At 36.9% G+C, this 23,761-nt stretch overlaps 1 protein-coding gene across 1 annotated transcript; it reads left to right on the forward strand.

The window, feature by feature from the left end:
- Positions 1-18,702: 18,702 nt before the first annotated feature.
- Positions 18,703-19,293, forward strand: LOC116255233 (aspartic proteinase CDR1-like). The gene has a single exon (XM_031631013.1). The coding sequence runs from the start codon at positions 18,703-18,705 to the stop codon at positions 19,291-19,293; it is 591 nt and encodes a 196-aa protein (XP_031486873.1).
- Positions 19,294-23,761: the final 4,468 nt, after the last annotated feature.

Raw genomic sequence — 23,761 nt, forward strand, 5'->3', positions numbered from 1 at the left:
ATTAATTTTTATATTATTTTTATTTAATAATAATATATATATCATTATTAAAAATGTGTTTTTATTTAAAAATTTTTAATTTTATATTTAAAAAATATATTTTTAATCGGGTCGAGCCCAACCTCGGGTTTTGGGCATTGACTCGGGCCCAAGCTCGGGTTTCGGGGGTCAGGTGCCGGCCAGATGTCGAGGCCTAGGGGCAGGTCATTCCCAGCTTTTATACAATGATGTGCCCATGTTGAGAAAACTGTTGCAAATCAATATAGGTTAGAACAGCAACCTTCTCCAAAGATCAATTAACATAATTGGTCCCCACTCAGCAAGTAAATTGGGCAATGGTCATAAACCAACGTACTACTTATTTATGGAGTGCCTCATGGTCTCCTCCCTTCCTTAATACTCTCTTGATGTATAAGGGCATGACTGATTGTATTGACAAAATTATTATCAAAATAAAAAACGTTGGTTTCTCTTGCTCGTGGATGCAGGCTGCAAAGCCAAACCACGTAAAACTGGTGCAGCCTCTTTTTTCTCTATCATCCTTATCTTTCATTAAATCTCAGTCTATCATGGTATCAGAGCAGTAAAAAGATCTTCTAAGGAAAAATCTTCGAGCTTCTAGCAGTGAGTCATTATGGAACAAGAAAGGGAAACAAGGAATGACAACGGTGAAGCCACCATCATTCAAACCAGCGATGGATCAATGCACAAGATTGACATTCATGAACAAGGTAACCCCAATCTCAAAATTACTCGTACGTTGCTCAATGATTTCAACTACTTGCCTTGGTCTAAGGATGTTACACGATTTCCTAGTGGGAAATCCAAGTTAGATTATATTGATGGTAGTACAAAGAAACCACCCATTAACGATCCAAAATACAAGGAATGGAGGTCCACCAATGACACTATAGCATCTTGGCTCATAAAATCTATGGAGCCCAAGATCGCAGCCAGTTTCACCTTCTTAGAAACCGCAAAAGAAGTTTGGCAAGGTGCCAAAGATCGTTACGGTGAGCAGTATAATACGGCCCGTACGTATCAACTAGCACTAAAGAAGGGCAGCTTGAAAAAGGGGACGTCATCTTTTAGTGAGTACCTTGGTACTTCTAAAGCAATTTGGGATGAAATGGATATTTATATATCATTGACTTCAGATCTTACTCAGGCCAAACGTCAACGTGAACAGGAGAGTATCTTTAAAATTCTAGCCGGACTGCCTAATGATTCTGAGTAACAATGTAGTCAAATACTTATGGCTCACGAACTGCCTTCTCTAGCTTCTGTTTTTTCCTTGCTTATGCATGAAGAGTCGGCATAAGGCTATGGATATGCTGGCCGATGGTTGTCAAGAGACACATAATGAAGACAAAATGGCCTTTACAACAAGCAATAGTGCCCATGTCACCAATAGTGAGAGGTCTATTAAACACAAATGTGAGGACTCTAGAAAAGTTAAATGTACTCATTGCAAGAGGAATGGTCATTCTCGAGACTCTTGCTGGTTCCTTCATGGGAAACTAACAAAAGGCAGAATTCAGCCTATAGAAGAATGGGTCGCAGTCAAGACAAAAGGGAAAGCAACTCTAGCCAAGTGAATCCGGCCATCTCCTCATCGGAAAACCAAATCATGCTGGATAAACTGGCTGAAATGATAAAAGATCTTCAAGTTCAAAGGACAGCCAGCATCTCAATTACATTAGGCGGCAAAGGTACAAGCAAAACAGGTACGACCCTTACTATGGTTAATAACATTGAGGGTAAGGATTTGAAATGGGTAGTTGACTCAGGGGCCACAGATCACATGGCCAATAAATCTTTTTCTTAACTTCATATGTTCATTCTAGAGATATTGGTCCTCTTGCCACTGCCAACAACGCTCCTATAACTGTGAAAGGATTAGGTAACATAGATTTTTTTAACACAAGTTACACTAGCAAGGTGCTTGTTATGCCTAAGCTTACTACCAATCTTCTATCGGTTGCAAAAATGACTAAGGAGTTAAATTGCAATGTAGTATTTTCTGCTATTAATGTCATTTTTCAGGATCAGATGACTCAGAAGATGATTGGTGAAGGACAACTGGTCAATGGACTCTATCAAATAAGAACCATGAATCATGCACTGAATGTAAATCATGTCAACGATGGAAATATCTGGCATCAAAGAATGGGTCATCCATCTTCTAGAGTTTTAGATTACTTATTTCCTAATCTGTGCTTCAATTGTAGAGAGTGTGGAATATGCAAATTTGCTAGAATGACTAGACCTAAATTTACTTTATTTGATTCATTATCCAAACACCATTTGATTTGATACACTCTTATGTTTGGGGCCCTACGCCTATTGATTCTATGGATAGATTTTGTTACTATGTGCTGTTTATTGATGATTTTTCTAAGTCTACATGGGTCTATTTTATGAAAAATAAGTCTGAAGTGCTCTCTCACTTTTAAACCTTTTATAAAATGATTGAAACTCAATATGCATTAAAAATAAGTCTGTGGCTGATGCACATGAAGCTAATAATGAGACTCATGCTGAGAATGAGTGCCCCACAAATGATCATGAACTTGCAACAACTACTGAAGATGTAGAGAACAAGCCAACACTTATCAGAAGATCAAAAAGGATTAGGCGAGCTCCTTCACGCCTAGTTGATTATGAAACCTACCCAATCAGCAAGTATGTGTCGTACAATCAAATTTTTGACCACCCTGCCAAGTTTACTAGAAATCTTGATAGCATTCAGGAGCCCAAGTCCTTTCATTAGGCTTAAGGTGATCTTAATTGGAGGAAGACTATGAACAAAGAGCTAGAAACTCTAAGGCAAAACAAAACTTGGGAAGTTGTCATTCCTCCAAAGAGCACAAGCATAGTGGGGTGCAAATGACATTATAGAGTAAAATACAAAAGTGATCGCACCTTGGACAGATACAAGGCTCGTCTAGTGGCTAAGGGGTTCACATAGACAAAAGGGTTGGATTATGAAGAAACATTTGCACCTATCGCAAAGATGAATACATTGAGAATGTTTCACTCTATTGCTTGCAACTTGAATTGATGTCTTCATCAGGTAGATGTCAAAAACACCTTTTTACAAGGAAAACTCAATGAAGAAATTTGTGTCTTTACCTCCCGGTCATCCAGATGAAAGGAAAGGAAGAGTCTGCAAATTAAATAAAGCCATATATGGCTTGAAACAATCTCCTAGACCTTGGTACATAAAGTTGGGTCAGGCATTGGAAAAAACAGGGTACCACAAATGTCACACAGACAATAGTTTATTTGTTAAAAAACTTGGAGAGAACATCACTGTTGTTCTAATTTACGTGGAGGACATAGTCGTGGCTGGAAACGATGCATTTGAAAAAAACATTGACATAAAGGATTTGGGAAAACTCAAATACTTTCTTGGTATTGAAGTTGCTCAATCTCATAAAGGTATCTTGCTATGTCAAAGAAAGTATGCATTAGATATCTCAAAAACATTGGTTTCTCTTGCTCATGGATGTAGGCTGGAAAGCCGAACCATGTAAAACTGGTGCAGCCTCTTTTCTCTCTATCATCTTCTTCTTTGATTAAATCTCATCTATCAATATAAATCTGAAAATTTACATGGATAAAAATGATAGATTCAGATTAGACATCCCTACCAAGTCTGAATTAAGAATTGTATTTATAAAAGAAGGAATCGTTAAAATTTACTTGTTTCCACCATTTTTTCTCCTGTTCTACTTCAAACTTCCCAACCATGGAAAAATGATGTATTTGATGTAATCCAAGCAAGGGTTTCCTTCAACAATGTTGCGCGGGCAGTAAGCTTCTTGATTTCCACACTAACTTCTTTCTACAAGATCAAAGAATACATCAGTTTTCGGCATAAAGAAGCTAAGCAGCCTCAATAGACAGGACAAGCTTCTACCAGAGGAAGAAACTAATCTAGTATGCACCTTAGAAAGGACAAGCTTCTGTGAATCGATCATGCCCACCAAGTCTAGATCTTGATTAACCCTCCACTCCTTCCTGATGTCCACATCTGCAGTGCCTGATAGGACCATAACTAGTTCAGATCTGATGAGATGACTCAGATGTTCTCTAGAAAAGAAATTGTCTCTTGATCAACTAAGTCAATACCAGCTTCATGCCATCAAGGGACAAAATGCAAGTTCCTACTAAAAGTGACTTGATACTAATGAAACTACAAGAAAAGGAGGAAATTTGGAAATTCAAACTGTTACAGTCTTAAGGTATTAGAAGCAAAGTAGTTTACAAAACAAATCATGAGAATATATATTGTTACATTAAAGAGAGGCAGCTCTTTGCAAGTGCACCATGTCTCAAACAGCAACTATGTGTTTCAACAACTGTACTAAGTAGATTACACCTGTGACATGTACCTTGTTTCCAATAGCTATAGGTGTGCCATCAGTCTTAAGAATAATATTTATAATTTCACCACTACATTCTACTTGTTGAGTGCATTGGCCCCCTGTAACAACATTCTAGAAATAAAATCAGCATTAACCCAATAGAAGATATACCAAGATAAAATCGAGAGAAAGGATTAAGTAGGCCAAGTAAGGTTACTAAAAACAGCAAGAAGGCAATGTGCAGTATAAAAGCTATAAGCCCAACAGATCTTCGACGCTCCATGAGCAGCAATTAGGGCACAGACATTAGCAAAGAGGAATTCTTACATCCATAGTAGTGCTACATAGTAATAAGACTATGAATAATCATCTTAGCCATGTGTTGCAGGAGGAAGGCCTTGAAGTTGTTCAGTACAAGGTGCATATCAAAAAGTACAAGGTCATTAAATTCTAAATAAATAAGTAGATTCCATTGTTTTCAAATAAATATGTTCATTCATACAAATATGTGGAATGGATCAAAGAGAGTGGGTCTTACAAAAGCTTTGAATGCTGGACTATGTGCAGCCATCTCATATATAGAGAAATCTGCAAAACCGTATCCAAAGCCTATATTAAAAAAATTAGTACAATTATCATATAAAGGTATTGGCCATCATGGAAAACACGGGAGAGAGAGAAGAGACCAAATATCAGATTCGAAACCATATTGAAAGGCTTATTATAGATTGTATGAGAATGTTATAAGATTATGTAGGTTAACCACAATCTACTAAAACCTTTTTTGAGGACCCAAAGGAATTAATCAACAAAAGGTATGCAAAACACAACGAGCAGAAGCTATGGTTAGAAAACATGCTTGAAATGTAGAATGATTTGTAACTGCACCTACTAAAAAACCTTGATATTGTCTTTGACTTAGCAATTACTTACAAGACACACTATTAGAAAGGTGACTCGTAAAAGATGGTAGAGACATATGGAGGATGACCACCATAGCATATGCAAGATAGCATGTGTATAAAAATATAAATAAACGTGCATTAAAAGATAGATATAAATACGTAAACAAATAGCTATGTGTATACATAAATAAATAGAGAACTAATGTCAGTATCACTTCAAATAATATGTCACCTTTTGAGTCTTTGACAACTTTGAAGAAACCAAATGTCAAATTAGGACTCGTGTGTAAAAAAAAAGTGTAGCAATGCTGCCAAACTACCATACTCACAAATAACATTTCGGAGTTTTAAACGGCAAGGGTTTTCTTGGATATAAAATGGAAACCTTGAAAGAAAAGGGAAAAATATAGTAAATTTTCATAAAATTAAGAAAACAAAAAATAGGAAAAATAAAATAAATGAGAAACTAATAACACAAACATCACAAGATAAGTAGATTTGCAACAAATAAAAACTAGAAAATAAAAAAACGTTTGGCATTGAAAAAATGAAAAAATGTTTTAACGTTCGTTTTTTTGTTAAACATGTGTTTTTTGTTTTAACGTTTTAAAAAAAACACATTTTTTTTCAAAAAAACATGTTTTTTTAAGTTTTAAATGAAATTTAATTTATCATGTTCTTTGTGACACTACAAACTACTTATATTATCCACACCATTACCCACTGCTCTTCCAAGATAATCCAAGATGCCCTCTATTGTTCCTTGCAACACCACCTTTCAAATCAAATAGAACTTGAACATCATATTTGAAAAGAATTAACATGGCATTATTATGAGAACAGTTTCACACAGAAGAAACCTCAAAATGATTGAATGTGGTCAGACTAAGAGAAATGATATTGAAAGATATACAAAATGTGTCATTTCTAATATTCTAACATTTAGATCCACAAGAGGGTGGGGGGGAGGGGGGAGAGAGATAAACCTACAATAACCACGAACACACAATTATGACCAAATAAAACCCCGTTGTACTTATAGGTGACAAAAGTATAGAACTTTTGTTCCTATAATAAACAATTCATTTCTAAGTGTTGGATTATATTCATGGCTGGACTCGATGTTAAAAACTCAAATTTTTCAACATCAGAATTGGAGCAATGTCAAAATTTTACAAAAAAATACGAAAAAATGCAATTTCAAAGCAAATTTCAAATCTAAAGAACAATTTAAATTCAAATCATGAATTTGACTCGTGACACGAATCCTAACATAGGATTATGAGTCCAAACTGGATTCAATTAGAATTTGAAATCCCAATCCAATTACCAATGTCATTTGAAATCCATATCCGATTGCAAAATTCAAATTTTGATTTAAATCTGAGAATTACATCTAATTCGGTCTAGAATGATGTGTGGGACCCACATGTAGTGCCACCTAGGTCATGTGGTCAAAAGCCCCCAAGGGGTTACGCACTTCTTCTTTTCAAAAATATCTCCTCATAGTTACTTTACTTAGTCAAAGTACAATTTAGCTCAATCAAGATCTTTCCTAACTCAAATTCATCAAATTATCTCAATCAAATCAATATCAGCTTGCAGATGAGCTTCGACTTTGGTTATTTGGTCAAATTTGACTAATTTAGACAATTGTGCCCTTCTATAATCAAATTGAGATTTCAGAACTTAAATTGGGATTTTATGAAAGGAAAATGTACATTTTAATTTGTCAAATATATAAATCAAAAAATTGAAATTCAATATTTAAAACCAAATTTTGATTCAATTGAGATCCATTTTCAATCAAATTATGGACGAAAATACCTTTTTAAGCCAAATTTAATAAAATTTTCAAAATTTATTCAAATTTAAATTCAATTGTTATAATTCAATAACATTTAGAGCTTAGTATTTTTGAGGTCTTCATCAAATTGCTGCAGCAATGAGCTAGAAGGAAAAGCCAAGGAGGAGAAAAAAAAATCATCCAAGCCCCCTTCCCTCTCTCACATTTCCTTCTTCACCTTCCCTATTCTCTTTATCGATTTTGCCAAGTTAGGTTGCTTAAGTGAACCTTACTTAGGATTTTCATGGTGAGAAGCTCTCTCTTCCCCACTGCAAATTCCACAAGTAAGCCATTCTTCTTCTTACTTTGCTAAGCTTGAATCCAAGTTTGGATTCTTGCTTAGGATTGCTTGAATTAGAAAACAAGCAAAGAGGAAGATCAAGCATCAAGACCGACCATAAAGTAGGTAATTCCAATCCATTTTTCTTATATTTCAGTTTCTTGCTATTTATTTTTAATTCCAGCACTCATGGGAAGGATTTATTTTCATATTTTTCATGGTTGGGAATGACGTCCAGCTAAAGAAAAAGCCACAAATCAAATGTATATATCAACGCATGATGCATGCATGAATCAGTGATTTCCACGTGAGAAAGAGGTTTGCTATAGTATATATAATATAAATGCCAATTATGGGCGACACATTCTTATAAAAGTGATCCACCTTTGCATGGTGAAATTAAAGATGAACAGCTTGAGTGTTCTCTTATTTCCTTTCATTTAAAAGTCATTTTAATTTGTGTTTTTTTTATTTTAATTGATCAAGGGCGGTAGAGGGGATTAGAAACCAGTTTTCAATCTCCCTACGTAAAGAAACCCAGCCATTAATCATCATGATTCATAGGCCATGTGATCCCTCGTTAAACTTTCATTTGGAGGGATAACGTGTGCACATATATATATATATGCACGTGCGATCTCTTGATTAAGAGTCATGCTTTTCTTTTAAAATCAGGTTGAAACATGTTTTCAAGTTGATTTTAAGAAAAGAAGATCATTCTGTTGATTTTCATAGTGCGAAGGTATGAAATCGCTTTCATTTCATCTTAAAGTTTTGCTTAATTCCAGCAACTCATACACAAAGTGTATGTAATTTGCTGAAATTAGATCATACTTTACAGGGGTTGGTTTAGAAATTTTAAAGTTTACATGCTTGACATGCTAATGTTAAGCCACAAAGTGGCTATGTCTTCTAGAACAATAAAAAGTTTTAATCCTATCTAATCGGCTCTCTAAAATTCCTTTTAGAAATTGTTGATTTCATTAATCAATTTTCAAACTTACATGAAATTGATTATATTTCAAGAACAATGTAAGATCATACTTAAGACCCTAATCTTTATATCCCCTAAAGAACAAAATCAAAAGTGTTTTAATAGTCCAAGAAATGGATGGATTTTTTAGCACAAGAATTTGGAATTTAGCTTGATTTTGGGGAGAAAGAAAAGTTATTAAATTCCATGACATGAATGAGAGCATGTGGCACATGCTTTTTGCCGACTTGGATGTTTAGTTCACATGGAGTCAAACTGAATTTCATCATTTTCTAAGAGTCAAACACTCTTATAATCAATATTTAATTTTAAATCATTTAAATTGGAATAAAAATCTGATTTTTATGGCAATTTTGAGGAAAATAGATAATAGCCACGTTTCCCCAATATTTAAAAGGTGGATTTCATCTTCATTTGCCTAAATTTTAATTCTTTTGAGATTCTCATCCATGACACAAGTTTATAGACTGCTTCTCTAACTTGTGCTTGAGAATATGATAAGCACATTTAAAGAAAGTCCTATATTTTAATTAAAATCAATCTTTAAGTGTATATTGTATGATGTGTGATTTCATATGAATAGACTTTGAGAGATTATGAGAGAGGTGAGCGTGAATGTTTCAAATGAATGAACTTTGAGAGATTATGAGAGAGTGAAGAATCTATGTCTCATATAGTTTCGTTTTGTATTTCGCACGTTCACACTCACTCAAAGTCAATAGTACCACATGCATCTTCTCAAGAAATTAAGTGATTCAAATTTGAGTTGCAAAAAAATGGTGACCATGTCATATTGCAACAAGAATTTGTGAACTTCACTTAACTTTCAAAGAAAACACAAGCGTGCATTAATAATCTTGGCCAAAATATATTTAGAAAACAACACATTTTGTAATAATTTGGAACCTATGTTTCATCACTAGAATGAACTCTACCTAACTAAAACCCAAGTTTCTAATATTTTATACCAAATCACATGATTTGGCAAAAGAAAATTTTTCTTGCTAAGGTTACTTAGCCATTTTCTCAAAACTTGATCATAAGATGTTCACAATTTCAATCCAAAACTCATCTTCAGTTCACAACAAAAAAGTTAATTTCAATCTTCAAAATCCCCAATTAAACTATTTTCAAGAATCATGGATTTCAAAACAAATGGCACAACAAAGGTTTTCAAATCAACTTGAAAACCCTCCAATCTTCAAATAACATACAAAAAAAAATCATTTTCCAAGGAATCTATTTTTGAATACAAGTTCAAATCACTTATTCAAGATGAACTTTGATTCTTGAATCCAAAACCTCAATGCACAAGCATATAGGATTTGCATCAATAACTTGTACATGGTCTGAATAATCCTTAGTCCTTGGTCCAATTACCCCTGTGAAAAGCGGCAGGAATGGTTCGACCTCGTACCGACGGGCAGATCCCTTTCGCATGAATTTTTTTTTCAAAATTAATTAAAAAAAATTGCTGATTGTGCATTCAACGCCCTCGAGGACAGGGTAGGGGCCCGTCATCATCTGTCTAAAGATTTATTGGATCATATACAAGTTGTGTGGGATATCAATTGCACAGAACTTTCATGCATACCGGCATCATGTAGTAAACATTGAGGAGATTCCATGAACCCCTTTTACTTCAATTTGTCATACCATCCTCAATTTAGGAGTTGTATGAATCCCATGTATGCTCTCAAATCTTTAAATCTATCTTGTGGGAATTTATGCAACAATGCCATCTATTTTGCATCTTCTCATGAGTTTTTTTTTTAGAAAAACAAATCCTTACCTACATCATATCTCAGTCGCTCAGTTTCCGGGCTATTTCTAGGACATTAGTCTAAGATGTAGCCTTATAACTAGACCACCCAATTGGACTAAAAAGTCTCCTGATTAGTACCAAAATGGACAATAGTCCCGATATATCGATGGGTGAACAAGGAGATTGGAGAGCCCAAATCTAGAGAACCCTTGGAAGAGTCTATGCTAGTACCATATATTTGGTATATAGGTATACATTGAACTTGGGATAAATCAGGAACAATTTACCCATTTATTCTCCATAGGTTCCAAGATCAATTTTCAAAACAATGCATATAGGCAAAAGTCCTAGGGAATGCATTATCAAATTTTCATTAATTGCTTGTTTGAATGCATGAGATGTGATGTTTTACAACGCCTCCAAACCCATGTCCAAAGCCAAAACTCTTCTCAAGTTTCGATTGGGCCAATTTATGTCAACATCTAATACTTTCTTTTGTCCAGATAAACTCAGAAAGCATTTTCCCATATGACCACATCCTATTCGGGTCATGTCAAGGGCGATCTGGATTTCGCATCATCCCAAATGGAGTCTACCTACCTCAGTAGTGTCATTAATTGTACCCAACTTTCCGATGTATGTTGTTGGGCCACTTAGAAGATTGTGGTCTCGAAGAAGCAGCCAGTCTTGCCATGCAACCTGTTAACAACAGTCTAATTCATGTGATTGTTGAAAGATAGAACCCAAGAACCAGCACATTCTGGTTCACATGGAGTGAAATGACAATCACTCTAGATGGGTTTTCTAGCATTATGGGTTTGCCAGAACCAAAAGGTGATCCAAGAGGACCAATTGAAGACTAGTTCCTTGAGAACCAAGGTCAAGTCAATACTCTAGAAGTAGCCTGTAAACTCACAGGAAAACGAAGCTGGCCCTTTCTAGAGAAAGATGGACATCAATACCTCCAACTACACGAACTTGGTGAAACATATTTCCAATATGTCAACCCTACTTTACTATCTAGAAGTGTTGCAGACAAGTACAAAAACGCGGATGTCGAAACGTTTACCAAAACAACAGAGCCGCCTAGGGCGAACCTAGGTAAGTTACCCCTTGGATTCACAAGTCTGAGATCTTTTGAGCGGTCGCAAATGGATCAACATCTGCGCCCATGTTTGTTTTGCTTTAGCACTTTGTTTTAGTTGCTTTTGTAACGTCTCAGTTTGAGACACTTAGAATCGTCTTGCATTTGTCTCATCTCAGGTTAGAGCTTTAGAACCGAGACACTTTTGATGTATATAAGTCTTGTAGAAACCCTAAACACATTTTATGCCAATGAAGAATTGAGTATCGTTTTCACTCTCCTTCTCCGTGTGGGGATTGTCTTCTCCACTTGTTCTCAACCGACGGTGGCCAGAGCTCTTCTCCAACCCCAACCGGCGTGGTCGGAGCTCTTGTTTCACCCATGGGATTCCTCTTTCTCTTCATCTTCTCTCTATTAAAGTCCTTTCTTCCATAGCCGAGTGGATTCAAGGTTGTAGATCTCGTGAAGGGGCTACCAGCGACCTCCTTCAATGGTTCTTCATACCACCTATGTATCCCAACCAGCAAGGTATTATTCAATCCATGGTGCATTCGTCCTAACCACAAGAACATTTAGAGGCTGGGATTGATCTATGGGAAGGCTGCATAGGAGAATGAGGTTCAACACTTGGGTGATTTCTTCCTATGTAGCATCGACGACCGGCATCCTTTGAAGATAGGCAAGTACTCGTTCTCCCCTTGGTAGTTCCATTTGAAGGTTGTTCTATAGATCTGAATGAACTAGCCCTAAGGCACACGATCTGGCCCATCTTTCATGGTCCCAGGGTTTTAAAATGGCAAAACTAGTTGTAGATCCTAGATCGGGTGAAGGAAGAAGCTGCTTAGGGATGGCACGGTTCTATCCTTTCCACGGGGCAGTTCTACATCGGAATCTTAAGGCTGAACCCTGAGTTTGATCGAGACATCTCTAACCACCGACAGCCCTCATTCAACATTTGTAGTGGAAAAGAGATTCGGGAGAAAGCTGTCATTCGACGGCCATCGAGATCCTATTCTTCAGTTGGATCTAAGCTGCTGGAACCACCACAACCACAGCTAGAACAAGGGGCAGGTTCCAACAAAACTGGTGTGTGAAGTCATGCATATCAGTTTGGACGCCCATTAGTTACTGGTGTCTTGGCCTAGTTTGGCTGGAATCAGAGGAATATCGGTGGAGCTGTGCGTGACGGATGAAGACCGGCTGTGCGTCGGCAACTTTCTGGCCACACCTCACCAAAACAGCTAGCCGTTGCCCCGAAAACATTCTAGGATTGCCCATGGATTATAACCACCATATTTTCTTAAGGTGTAATTTGTAAAGGGCAGTTCTGGCTTTTCATTGAGAGCTCATGCTAGGTGTTGAGAAACCCAAGCCGCCAGCCACATTTTGCAATTCTCTCGCTGCCAGAATTATTGGATGGAGCATTCTCCCTCGAGCGCCAACAGTCCTCTTTGTAACGGTCCACCACAAAGGCAAGTCCCCCTCTAGCGTGTCCCACTCCTATGCATTCCAAAAAGGTAGGAGCCAGCCACCTCCACGCGCTTCCCCTTTCCCCACTTTCCATAACCGCCCCGAGATCCTAGCCCGTGATCTCTTAGCTCCAAAACAAGAAACCTTCCATGCGCCATTACCCCTTGCCATATCCAACCCTTCATTCCCCCACGCGCTTTCCAAATTCTCCACGCACCATACCGTTCCATAACGGCCCCTCGTCCTTCCTATCCATTACGCACAACTCTCTTGCCATAATCCGCGGCCACCTCATCACTAGCCGTTGCCAATGTGAGACTTTCCTAAAGTAGAGGAACTGTCGCCACCTTGCGCCAACCGACCCTAACACCTAATCATCAATCATTCCCATCCTACCCTTGCCCTTTAGACCTAACCTCACTGCATGCCACCTACATATTAGCCATACCCGAACCTACCTCTCTTAACCACAACCGAGCCTAGCATTTGGTCGAGCCCAGACAAGGTCACATCAGACCCAGCTCAGGTCAACCCAACCAAGACCCTCCTACTTATCCTCACCAAGGCGGACCTATCCTCTATGGCAGAATCAAGGAGCGTCTTCACCTTCGAGGCAACCAAGCCTCTATCCACTGGAGCCTACTCGTCACCAGCAAGGAGTACCGTAGACGAGAAGGATACCCCTCTCGTATTCCAGCAGCAATCGGCAGAAGCTTTCACTTCCCTCGGCCAGGTGGGCCGAGTCCTTCATCCTCGGTTGCTGAAATACTCGAGGGCAGCACCAAGCTGCCGGTTCTCACCTGAGTCTTTTGCTGCCCTAAGCCGGGACCAACTAGCAGGTATACTTCTTCCCTCCGTATAACAATGGGATTCTTTGGGTCTTTTGCTTTATACCCGGCAATAGCCTTGGCATCAACAGTGGTACCTTGGAGGCACAAGTGCCGAAAACATGACCGTGGGCTGCCTGACCACCTACGGGCTTGGGTATGGTTTGGCCGTCCTAGGCATGTATGACAAGATGTGTTGGATGTGCATGCTTGAATGGTTTGTTGAGTGAGGAGAGATATTCATGTATTGATCGCGCTTGTACTAGCCTCACAACCTTCTAGCAATTTGTAGTAGGTTCAAGCTTTTGGGTGGGTAACCTCTCCTGTATTTTACTTCCCAAGGATTTTTGAGCTGGGGTTGCTGTCCGGCTGGGTATTCATCTTGTAAGTAACTTGTTTTTAGTTTTGTCCAATGGCTCTCCCGAGAGATCTTGGGAGAGGATCGGCATCTGGCAGAGGTCTTGGTCGATGCCGGGTCTCGTCCTAACAGGTACCCAGCCCATATTGAGTCGGGGCCAAGGGCAGCCTTTTGACCCTAGGGCCGACCCAATAAATACTTTCCTCATAAGACCTGTTTTAGCAAAAGAAGTGAAGTATGCAACTTTAGTTTGAAAGCGGAGAGTGCTTCAGTACATAATGGATCCTTCATGTCCCTTTTTCAACAGTACAAAGGAGTAATCAGTCATGACATAATCAAGATGGTTGAACTTTTCTTTGGAATAGGAAGAATGGTGAAAAAGTTTAATAGCACTGTGATTGTCCTGATTCTCAAGATAAAAGGAGCTACAAGTGTACAGTAGTAGCCACCTATTTCCCCATGTAACTTCTTATGTAAGGTCATTTCAAAGTGCTCGATGGAGGGAAAGTAAGATAAAAAGGAAAATAATAGAAAGGAAAAGAAAGGAATTGTGGAGAAAGGGAGAGGAAACAAAATGAAAGAAACAAATAATTATAAAAGCTTGTTTGAATAGAAAGGAAATGAATTGTTCAAACCATGCTTCTTTAGACTGCATTACGGAAAAAAAAAAGAATTTAAGTTGAAGAAAGAATTTAAGATGGTTGAACTTTTCTTTGGAATAGGAAGAATGGTGAAGAAGTTTAATAGCACTGTGATTGTCCTGATTCTCAAGATAAAAGGAGCTACAAGTGTGCAGCAGTAGCGACCTATTTCCCCATGTAACTTCTTATGTAAGGTCATTTCAAAGTGCTCGATGGAGGGAAAGTAGGATAAAAAGGAAAAGAATAGAAAGGAAAAGAAAGGAATTGTGGAGAAAGGGAGAGGAAACAAAATGAAAGAAACAAATAATTATAAAAGCTTGTTTGAATAGAAAGGAAATGAATTGTTCAAACCATGCTTCTTTAGACTGCATTACGGAAAAAAAAAGGAAAGAATTTAAGTTGAAGAAAGAATTTAAGTTGGTTTGCAATAAGACCCCAAACACTCTAGAACTTATGATGCAAGTAAAATATATTTGATTCAATTATACGGCTGGATTCCAGGGGTTGCATAAACCTATTTTATATGTAGCATAACGTTTATTATATATATATATATGTTTTACTTAAATGACTTTTAAATAATTTATCACCTTAAAAATTAATAATGAAAGATAAACTTTAGCAATGGAGTACTTAATGTAAAAGGCCAAGCAAACAAAATATGTTTATGACCTCAGGGTTTATCTATGCAACCATTAAAATGTGTGAAGGCCTTCATCCAAGAAATCCATTGATTTCCTACATCCTATTAATAGGGACCCTTAAATAACTTGATAAGTTACAATAATGGTTTCCATAAATTATTTCTTACCATTCATACTTGCATCTCGTCAATGATTTCCAATTTTGATTGCAAATTGAAAATGTCATGCTATCGTTTAACAAGTAAAGTCCAGTTTTTCATGCGAAAGGAACTAATAGATAGGGAGACCACCAGTGTCCGAGCTAGAAATTTCTGATTGAGGGGCATTCTAAGATTAAATTTTAAACTTGAAGGGGCACTCATATGAAAAAAAAAAGTAAATTCAATTATGTTTACATATGTAAATAAGGCCAAATTTGTAGGCTGATGTCGGTAATTGCCCACACCAGATGTAGCTCTGCCACGGAGACCACCTCGAGCCACAGATTACTGATTACCTCTTCATGTTTCACCACATGGAAATTGCAGTTGTCATTTGTCATACGATAAAAATATTTTGGAGATGAATGTTTCAGTTTGTTTGACTATCTTGGAAGGCTTGAAGTGAACAGATGAGGAATTGTGGCTGCTGGAAGAAAAAACATGCTTTTTGAGAGTGACCCTAGCACCATTAATAGCCATTATTTGGAATTTGCAATTGCTTATGAATTTTGACGATGACACTCTGAGCAGTAGTGATCATCTCAGGAATTTGATGTGAAAGGATGGAGGCCTCATTGTGGCCTACTCCTTTTGAACATTGAAGAAGGTGAGCCTGCATATGCTGGTGAGGACGTTCCACTTGAAGGGGATGAAGACAATGAAGCAAAATGAGTTTGAATATTGTAATAAAGGTGAAGAAGATGAATAGATAGGTTGCTTATTTTAATTGTTTTATAATATGATGTAAAAACAGTAAAACATGTATTGTAAGTCTTTAAGACCTCAATTTTTATCATCTTAATCATGTCGTTATCTTTATGACCATAGATGAAGATTTATGAATATTTATTATGTGTGTGATATTGTAATGAGTTCTTTTATATAGAAAACATTTTTCTAGATTTTTTCTGAATTATCGCTATTTTTAGGATTTTTTTAGTTGCTAACAAATTACAAAAATAAATTTACAATATGCTTACAATACCTTACCATACAATATGCTTACAAGACCCTCAAAAGAGCAGTTGTCAAGGGGGCTGGCAAAAATTGAGCAGGAAAATATAGCTACTACTGTCAGGGAGGTTGTTCCATATGAAGAATTGATATGGAAATTTGGTGCAGAAAGGCAAGAAATTGTAGGTGGATGGGTTGATAGAAATCCGGTTGTTTCCAAGTCATACTTCAAATAGAAATTAATTTTTAATAATGATTAATTTTAACATTTAATTAAGAACTTTATTTTGATTTTCAGGTTGGGAAGGCACGAAAGGAAAAGAAAATATGGATGAAGTTGGTACTTAATTAAGAACTTTATTTTGATTTGCAGGCAGAGAAGGCACGAAAGGAAAAGAAAATGTGGATGAAGTTGAAGCTATGGCTAGCTAGATAACAAAACCTTGGAAGTGTCTGACAATGAATAGCCATCTTTTTTTTTCTTAGTCAGACCAGAAAAATTATGTTATCAATTAAACATTTTCATGATTTGGGTCAAATGACTCATAAATTGAATGTTTCTTTGGTAAATGATCGCCACGGGCCAGACCCAACTAGCATTCAATCGACCCTATTTTTTGTGTTAAGACTGAACCAATTAAAAAAATCAGTACATTCTATAGAGATCTTTCCTAGCGTCAGGTGAGCAAGATCCTAAATAAAATGTACTTATTTCACCATCAGAAAATAAATAATGAATCATGACAAGTTTAGAAGATCAGCACATATAATTGTGCAAGGTCATCTGTAGACATAGATAATGTCTGTTATTTGTAGGGTCAGGTTAGGCATCTTTCCAGATAGAAAGCATACTAGAAGCATCAAACAAAGCAATTCTAGTGGCAATATATATATATATGTGTGTACGTGTGTGTGTGTATATCTATATATATATAACATTCAAACATGCTAGATAATGTTATCAGATGAGTAAAATGAAAAGCCTGGAAGTATGATAAACAGTTGGCAAAATCATCATGCACTATTGCCGCAAGATAAATAGTTGGTACTTTTTTAATGACAGGTTTTTAATTTTTAAGGACCAGTCAAGATCCAGCATTCAATAGATATGATCACTATATATATATATATATATATATATATATATATATATATATATATATATATATATTCAGCCCATATCAACATTCACCCACTTAACGGTTGAGATAAAGATGCAGAGAAAGAAAGTGTAAACTAATATTAGATGACGAACATACCTTTCACTTTTTTCTTTTTAGTATTCTGTCGTCCATTCATTATAATGAATCAAATAGTCGTTAACTTTGAAGAATCAAAGTCACCATTTAATTTTCTGCTATATATATAAAAATATAAAAGAGGCATAGAATGATATGGCCAAAATGACCATAGCATACCTGCAAACCCTCAGCGCATGATCCTCTGCCCGATGAACTATCAGCATATGAGAGCCCGTAACATCATGGGGTGGAATGGCGTCTGCATATATATGTATAGAGAGAGGAGCGTGTGGGAGAGAGATTTTCATTTTCAACCACTTCAAGGTTCATGGTTTAAGGAGGTCAATTGACAGGTTTTGGAGCAGGGACTACCATGCCTTATTGCCTTACAAAGGCAACACTGATAAAAAAAAAATTGAAATACCACTAGGACAATCTCTTCTTCCAACGTATTCGGCTGTTATTGCGGTCACCTTAGGTAATATGTTAAAGTGTCTGCATCCTTCCTTCAAATATTTGTGTTTGAGAGTCTTCAAATGTTTGTGACTGAAAACTCTTCAACACTAATATTCAGACCTTGATTGTGAACAGTCAAATGAAAAGACACACAAAAAAAAAAATTGTGGAAGTCCAAGAAGCCACTTTGAGATTTACCAAAGCTTAACCATTGGAAGATGCTACTAACTTTTCTCCATTGTGATCGGCCACATGTTTCTTTTCTCCACAATTTCCAAATCCAAATCCTTCCCTTCGTCAGCACGACCTTAACTATGACTTCCATTATAAATATCAACACATTTCTCCTTAATACAGCAACCATTTAGCCCTCACCATGGCTGCCTTCTTCTCCTCCTTACCATTCCGCCTCCTCCTCCAGCTGCTCCTGCTTGCAATACTGCCTAACCTTACCACCATATTCGCTTCCAAACCTCTCGGCTTTTCTATAGACCTCATTCATTGAGACTCATCTCTGTCACCTCTCTATGACCCTTTATCCACTCTAGCTCTACGAGCGAAGCAGGCGGCTCTGTCCTCCCGCTGCAATGCTTCACGGTTTGCCAATACCACCAGCATGATCTCCAGCCCAGTGATGCCAGGCTTCGGCTAGTATCTCATGAAAATGTCACTTGGTACACCATCCCACCTCTACTGGGCCACTCTCGTCACTGTTAGCGACCTCATATGGATGATGTGCCATCCTTGTGACTCCTGCTCCGGCCAAACATCAATGTTTGATCCACTTCAGTCATCCACCTACAAGAGCCAGACCTGCTCTGCCAGCTCTTGCATGGAACTGCCCATTCATGGTTGCACTATCAACCAACTTTGCGGATTCATATATTCCTATGAAGACAAATCCTTCGTAGAAGTGATACTGGCCTCGGAAACGCTCTTGTTTGACAATGGTGCTGGCACCGTCAAGCTTCCAGAAATTGTCTCTGGTTGTGTTCATCAGAATGGCCCTCCTAATCCCTCCTTGCTTGAAGTTCCTGACCTTGTTGGCCTCGGTGGTGGTCCTCTCTCACTTGTAAATCAGATTGGCTCTTCTATTGATGATAAATTTGCCTACTGTCTTCCTCCCAATAGCAATGAAATCACGTCAGACAGCTCAAATCTGGTAAGGACGCAGAGTTTTCAGGCCAGGAAGGGGTTCAAGAAATGCCAATGGCACCAGGTGGTCCTCACGGCACGTATTATGTGCTCAACCTAATTGACATAAGCATCGGAAACAACAGACTCAACATACAATTTGGTGGTGCACAGATGACTGCATTGTTGGGAGATGCCAGATCATTATAGACTCGGGTACCACACTGACTTATCTTGCAAAAGATGTGTATGATGAAGTCGCAAATGCAGTGGCTAACGTCATAAACCATGAATGCTTCTATCCAGCTAAACAGGATTATCTGTGTCACCATGTAGAGAATAATGGTGATCCATATGAAGGGTTGCCGGAGATGACCTTTCATTTCACCAATCCAGACTGGAATCTGCCACCTTCAAATATCTTTAGGATGGTTGAAAGTGTAATCACCTGCTTAGCCATTAAAGACGGAGCGGTGCCCATCTTCGGGAATGTTGTGCAGCCGAACATGCATGTGAAGTATGATTTGGGGAAGAGGCTGCTTTCTCTTGCACCAGCTGAATGTACCCAAGGCTAATACAATATATATATATATATATATATATATATATATAGTTTCTATTGTGATGATCTCTGTATTGGTCTACTATTGGCAGATTTGGACGCTGCTTAATTGTGTTTTATGTCAATGGAAGATCTGAGTGACATGTAGTCGACGGTGTTAGTTTTCCATGTACAATAAATGTATGTGTTTCGTTTTAAGAATGTTTTCCCCTCCGTTTAAGCTTTAAGGTTAAGTTATATATGTCTACATGGAAATTATGAATATTATCTAGGCTTTGACAGTCGCTGATACTCACAATTCTGTTGCTAATAGGTAATCGTGACAGCTAAAACTCCACCACTACAAGTCCCATTGCCTACACTATTACGGATGAAATGGCCATGGGGTGTTGGTTGAATTTGTTGCGACATAAGCTGGTTTAGGTAAGCATAATGGGCACGGAATGTGCCAACACTTTGACATGAAATTTTGTGACGCATAACACAATGTGCTCTTTGACTGTTGTATCTGCCACTTAACTACACAATGTCTATGGTTTGTGTCGTTATTTCGTTAAAACTTTAATGCTGATATGCTGTGCTATGCTACGTCTCTTGAAGTTAAACACGAAACCATCCAAGAACATACTTTCATATGGCGAGACTCACATTTATTTACTTGCTATAGACAAAAGCTGCTCATGAATTCTTAGCATCATAACGACTGTGTAGTTTCAAGAAAGCAAGAAAGCCAAAAAATTCCTTTAAAAGTAGGGTTGCTCCATCTTGCGTGAAAATTCCGTCACTCTATAAGGAAAGCCATTCAATTTGACTTGTTATAAATCTACAGATAGTTAAATGATCAATTTATTATATGTTTCCCAATAACTTATTAATTTAAAAAATGATTTATTTCATACATGTTTTCTTAAGATCATATCTGTAAGGTTAAATCGAAAAAAATACATTGTAATCATTGCAATCTGGTTTTCATTATGTATATCGAAAGATGACAAGTATAAAATCAAACGAATGTGCTGCATATAATATTGCGGATGACAAAACATGTATAAATCAAACATTGTATTCGTCATAAACATTATGTTGCCATGGCATCAGCCGCAACCATTGTGATGACATGCTTTCTTACACCAAACATGTCAGACCAAAACTAAAAAAAAAGACAAAAAAAAGAAAATAAAATTTAAGGGGTAGGTACATCACGTGCCCAATTAATAATTTTCAATAATACTTGGATGACGGATTGCAGACAAAGATTATCCAGGTGAGGCCAGCGTTGACTCAAACTAAGTTGGAACTTGGGGCATATGAATCTCTAAATAATGTAAAAAATAAGATTATTCTGGTCAACTTGATATTAAAGATACAATTATTTTTTAAAAGTTTTAATATTATTTTGAGAAGTACATAAAGCAAGTTGTAACCAGCAGACGGGCGAATTTCGGGAATATACCAGCATTAATATTTCAGGAATTTGCTTGTGAAATATCATGACGTGACATTATATTCGTCCAAACCACATTGCGTAATGGAATAATTGGAATTCAGTGCAAGCGAATGTCAATAGATCTTCTTTGTCAGTTACATATCTGAATCCGATAGACTTAATAGTCTGGTTTGGTGACCGAAATAAGATCCAATTAATAGTAGTAGGATTCTCAGATTTTTAAATAGCACAGAGAGTTGCGATTTATACATATATATATATATATATATATATATATATATATATATATATATAGAGAGAGAGAGAGAGAGAGAGAGAGAAAGATAAAGAGAATTGAAACGAATCAGCTACCGATATGGTCATACATTCTTTTGTTTTTTTTTTATGTTGCTAAAAACTTTCATAAAAGATACATTTTGCTGTTAAAGTATGTGGTCAAGCAATTGTCACTCACAAATATATCATCTGACCATATAAGTGGTTAGGTGTTTTACGTATAGAAAGATTGAATGGTGATCTAGTTGTTTGAGTCACTCAGCCATCTAACCATGACCATCTGATTTATCATAGCAGATGACTAAGAAAAAAACAAAGAGAAAACAAACATAGACATTTTCATCTTTCGTCGTCTAAGTTTTTATATTTTCTCCAAGTTTTTTTGTTAACCCTCCAATATCTGCACTAGATGGATGCCAGCTTTGGTTAAATGGCTGGGTAACTTTATAGTGAGAGTCACCATTCGACCATTTTTATACATGTATTTTGCCTGAAACTATGGAGCGTTGAAATGAAATGAACAGATGAAATTATACGTAGATTGGTCTATTAATTATATGCAGATTGGTCTATTAAGATGTGAGTCGAATTTGTATTCCTTTAATAAGGTTGATGATATTCCTTCATAAAAAATTTTGCAGATTAAAGCTTGTTAACTGCAGGTTGCTCTATATATGATCATGACTAATTTTTTCAGATATTTCCACAAGTACTGCACTTGCACCAACTGCTTTTATTTAACTAGTCATCTCCAAGACACAGTTAAACGATAAGAGTTGCTATTCCGTCATTTCACTTTTCCAGCCTAAGGTTCTGTTGATAGCCTCAGATCTTAGATTCAAAGCTGCATAAAAAGGTATGTTTTGGGAGATCCTTATTTTCGGTAACATAGATTTTAAATCCTTGCTACATGTCAACAACTATGGATTTCAAGTCAGATGAGTGGAGGGGGGTAGGTGGTTTGATCATAAATCCATAGATTTGAGATCCTAGATGAAACAACACAACCTAAACTAATTTATAACTAAACAACCCAGAAATTCTGAAACTTTTGTGTGTCGACAAAATGCACTTATACATCAACAGGAACTGATGATTCAAGCAAAAAATTTTAGGTGATGTTATATATCCAGCCTTTGGTGCATTTACTTTTGGATTGGACTGTAGCAGGAAATGTTAAATATCTACCATACTAGGCACAGTTTTACAAATTAAAGATCAGGAAATTTTGGTCCAACCAAGACAACTGTAATATTTTTTTTAACTTACTAAAAATCCAAAAAAAAAGGAAAGAGAAAAAGAAGGCCAGCAATCAAAAAAAGAAAGATGAAAGTTTACCAGAGCAAAACAGGTAAAATAAGAAAAAGAAGACGGTCTATTTGCTTTATAATGCCAGCATGTGGCAAAGTCTCTTGACACATGTCCGATTTCTTCATTTCATGTAAGAAAAAAAGCGTACCTTATGGTTTGATGTAAACAGGGATATTAACAAATAGAAAGACACACACGTGTGTACAATGAGCGAGAAAAGAAATACAAAGAGAAAAACAATTGGATTAGCCAGTCTCTTTTAAACTTACTTTTCGATCTCATCATTTTCCCATCATTATGTCACCAACCTTTTCTCTTTCTTCTCTTCTCTTTTTTCCTTCTCTGCAACCAACCTTTTTCCTCTTTAAAGTTGGTGCACATCAAAGGGGAGATGAGAGTCTCAAAGTAATAGTGGCTTTAACTTATTTCATGTAACTGTAAGACCACAAATATGCAATACAAAAAGCAATTGATGGCACAAATTTAGCACTACCAAGTTGAGTAAGAATCTCACAGCTTAACAGAGAACATCTTTATTTACTACAGACTGCTCTCTCTTCCTCTCCCTCTCTCTCTTTCTCCCCCCTCTCTCTCTCTCTCTCTCTCTATACATATATATATATATATATATATATATATATATACCAATGAGTGTCACTAAATAGCTGATTGTCTTCCACATGGTGCTTATTCATCAACAGCGATCGAAGTGCATTTTAATGTGCTAAAAAGGAGACAAAGAGGGCATTATTTTGGTAAGCAGATCTGCATCTACTATACATGTCAAATAGCTCTTGATGTAATTCCATATTCACACAGTTTCCTGCAGCAAGTAAAATAATAAAATAGCAAGTACCATGCAATTTGTCGACAGAAAACAAAAAGATAAGTATGAAGGAGCTCACATCCTCTTTCAGTGGAAGCAATAGACCATTTTAGATGTCTACAAGCTATTATAGGTAACCTGGCCCGAGAGAATGGCTATCAGCTAAC

This window comes from Nymphaea colorata, chromosome 5, assembly GCF_008831285.2.
Source record: "Nymphaea colorata isolate Beijing-Zhang1983 chromosome 5, ASM883128v2, whole genome shotgun sequence".
NCBI classification, from domain to species: Eukaryota; Viridiplantae; Streptophyta; class Magnoliopsida; order Nymphaeales; family Nymphaeaceae; genus Nymphaea; species Nymphaea colorata.

What these genes read in the sequence shown, in the direction of transcription:
- LOC116255233 (XM_031631013.1), top strand. Translation starts at nt 18,703, where the DNA reads ATGTCACTTGGTACACCATCCCACCTCTACTGGGCCACTCTCGTCACT.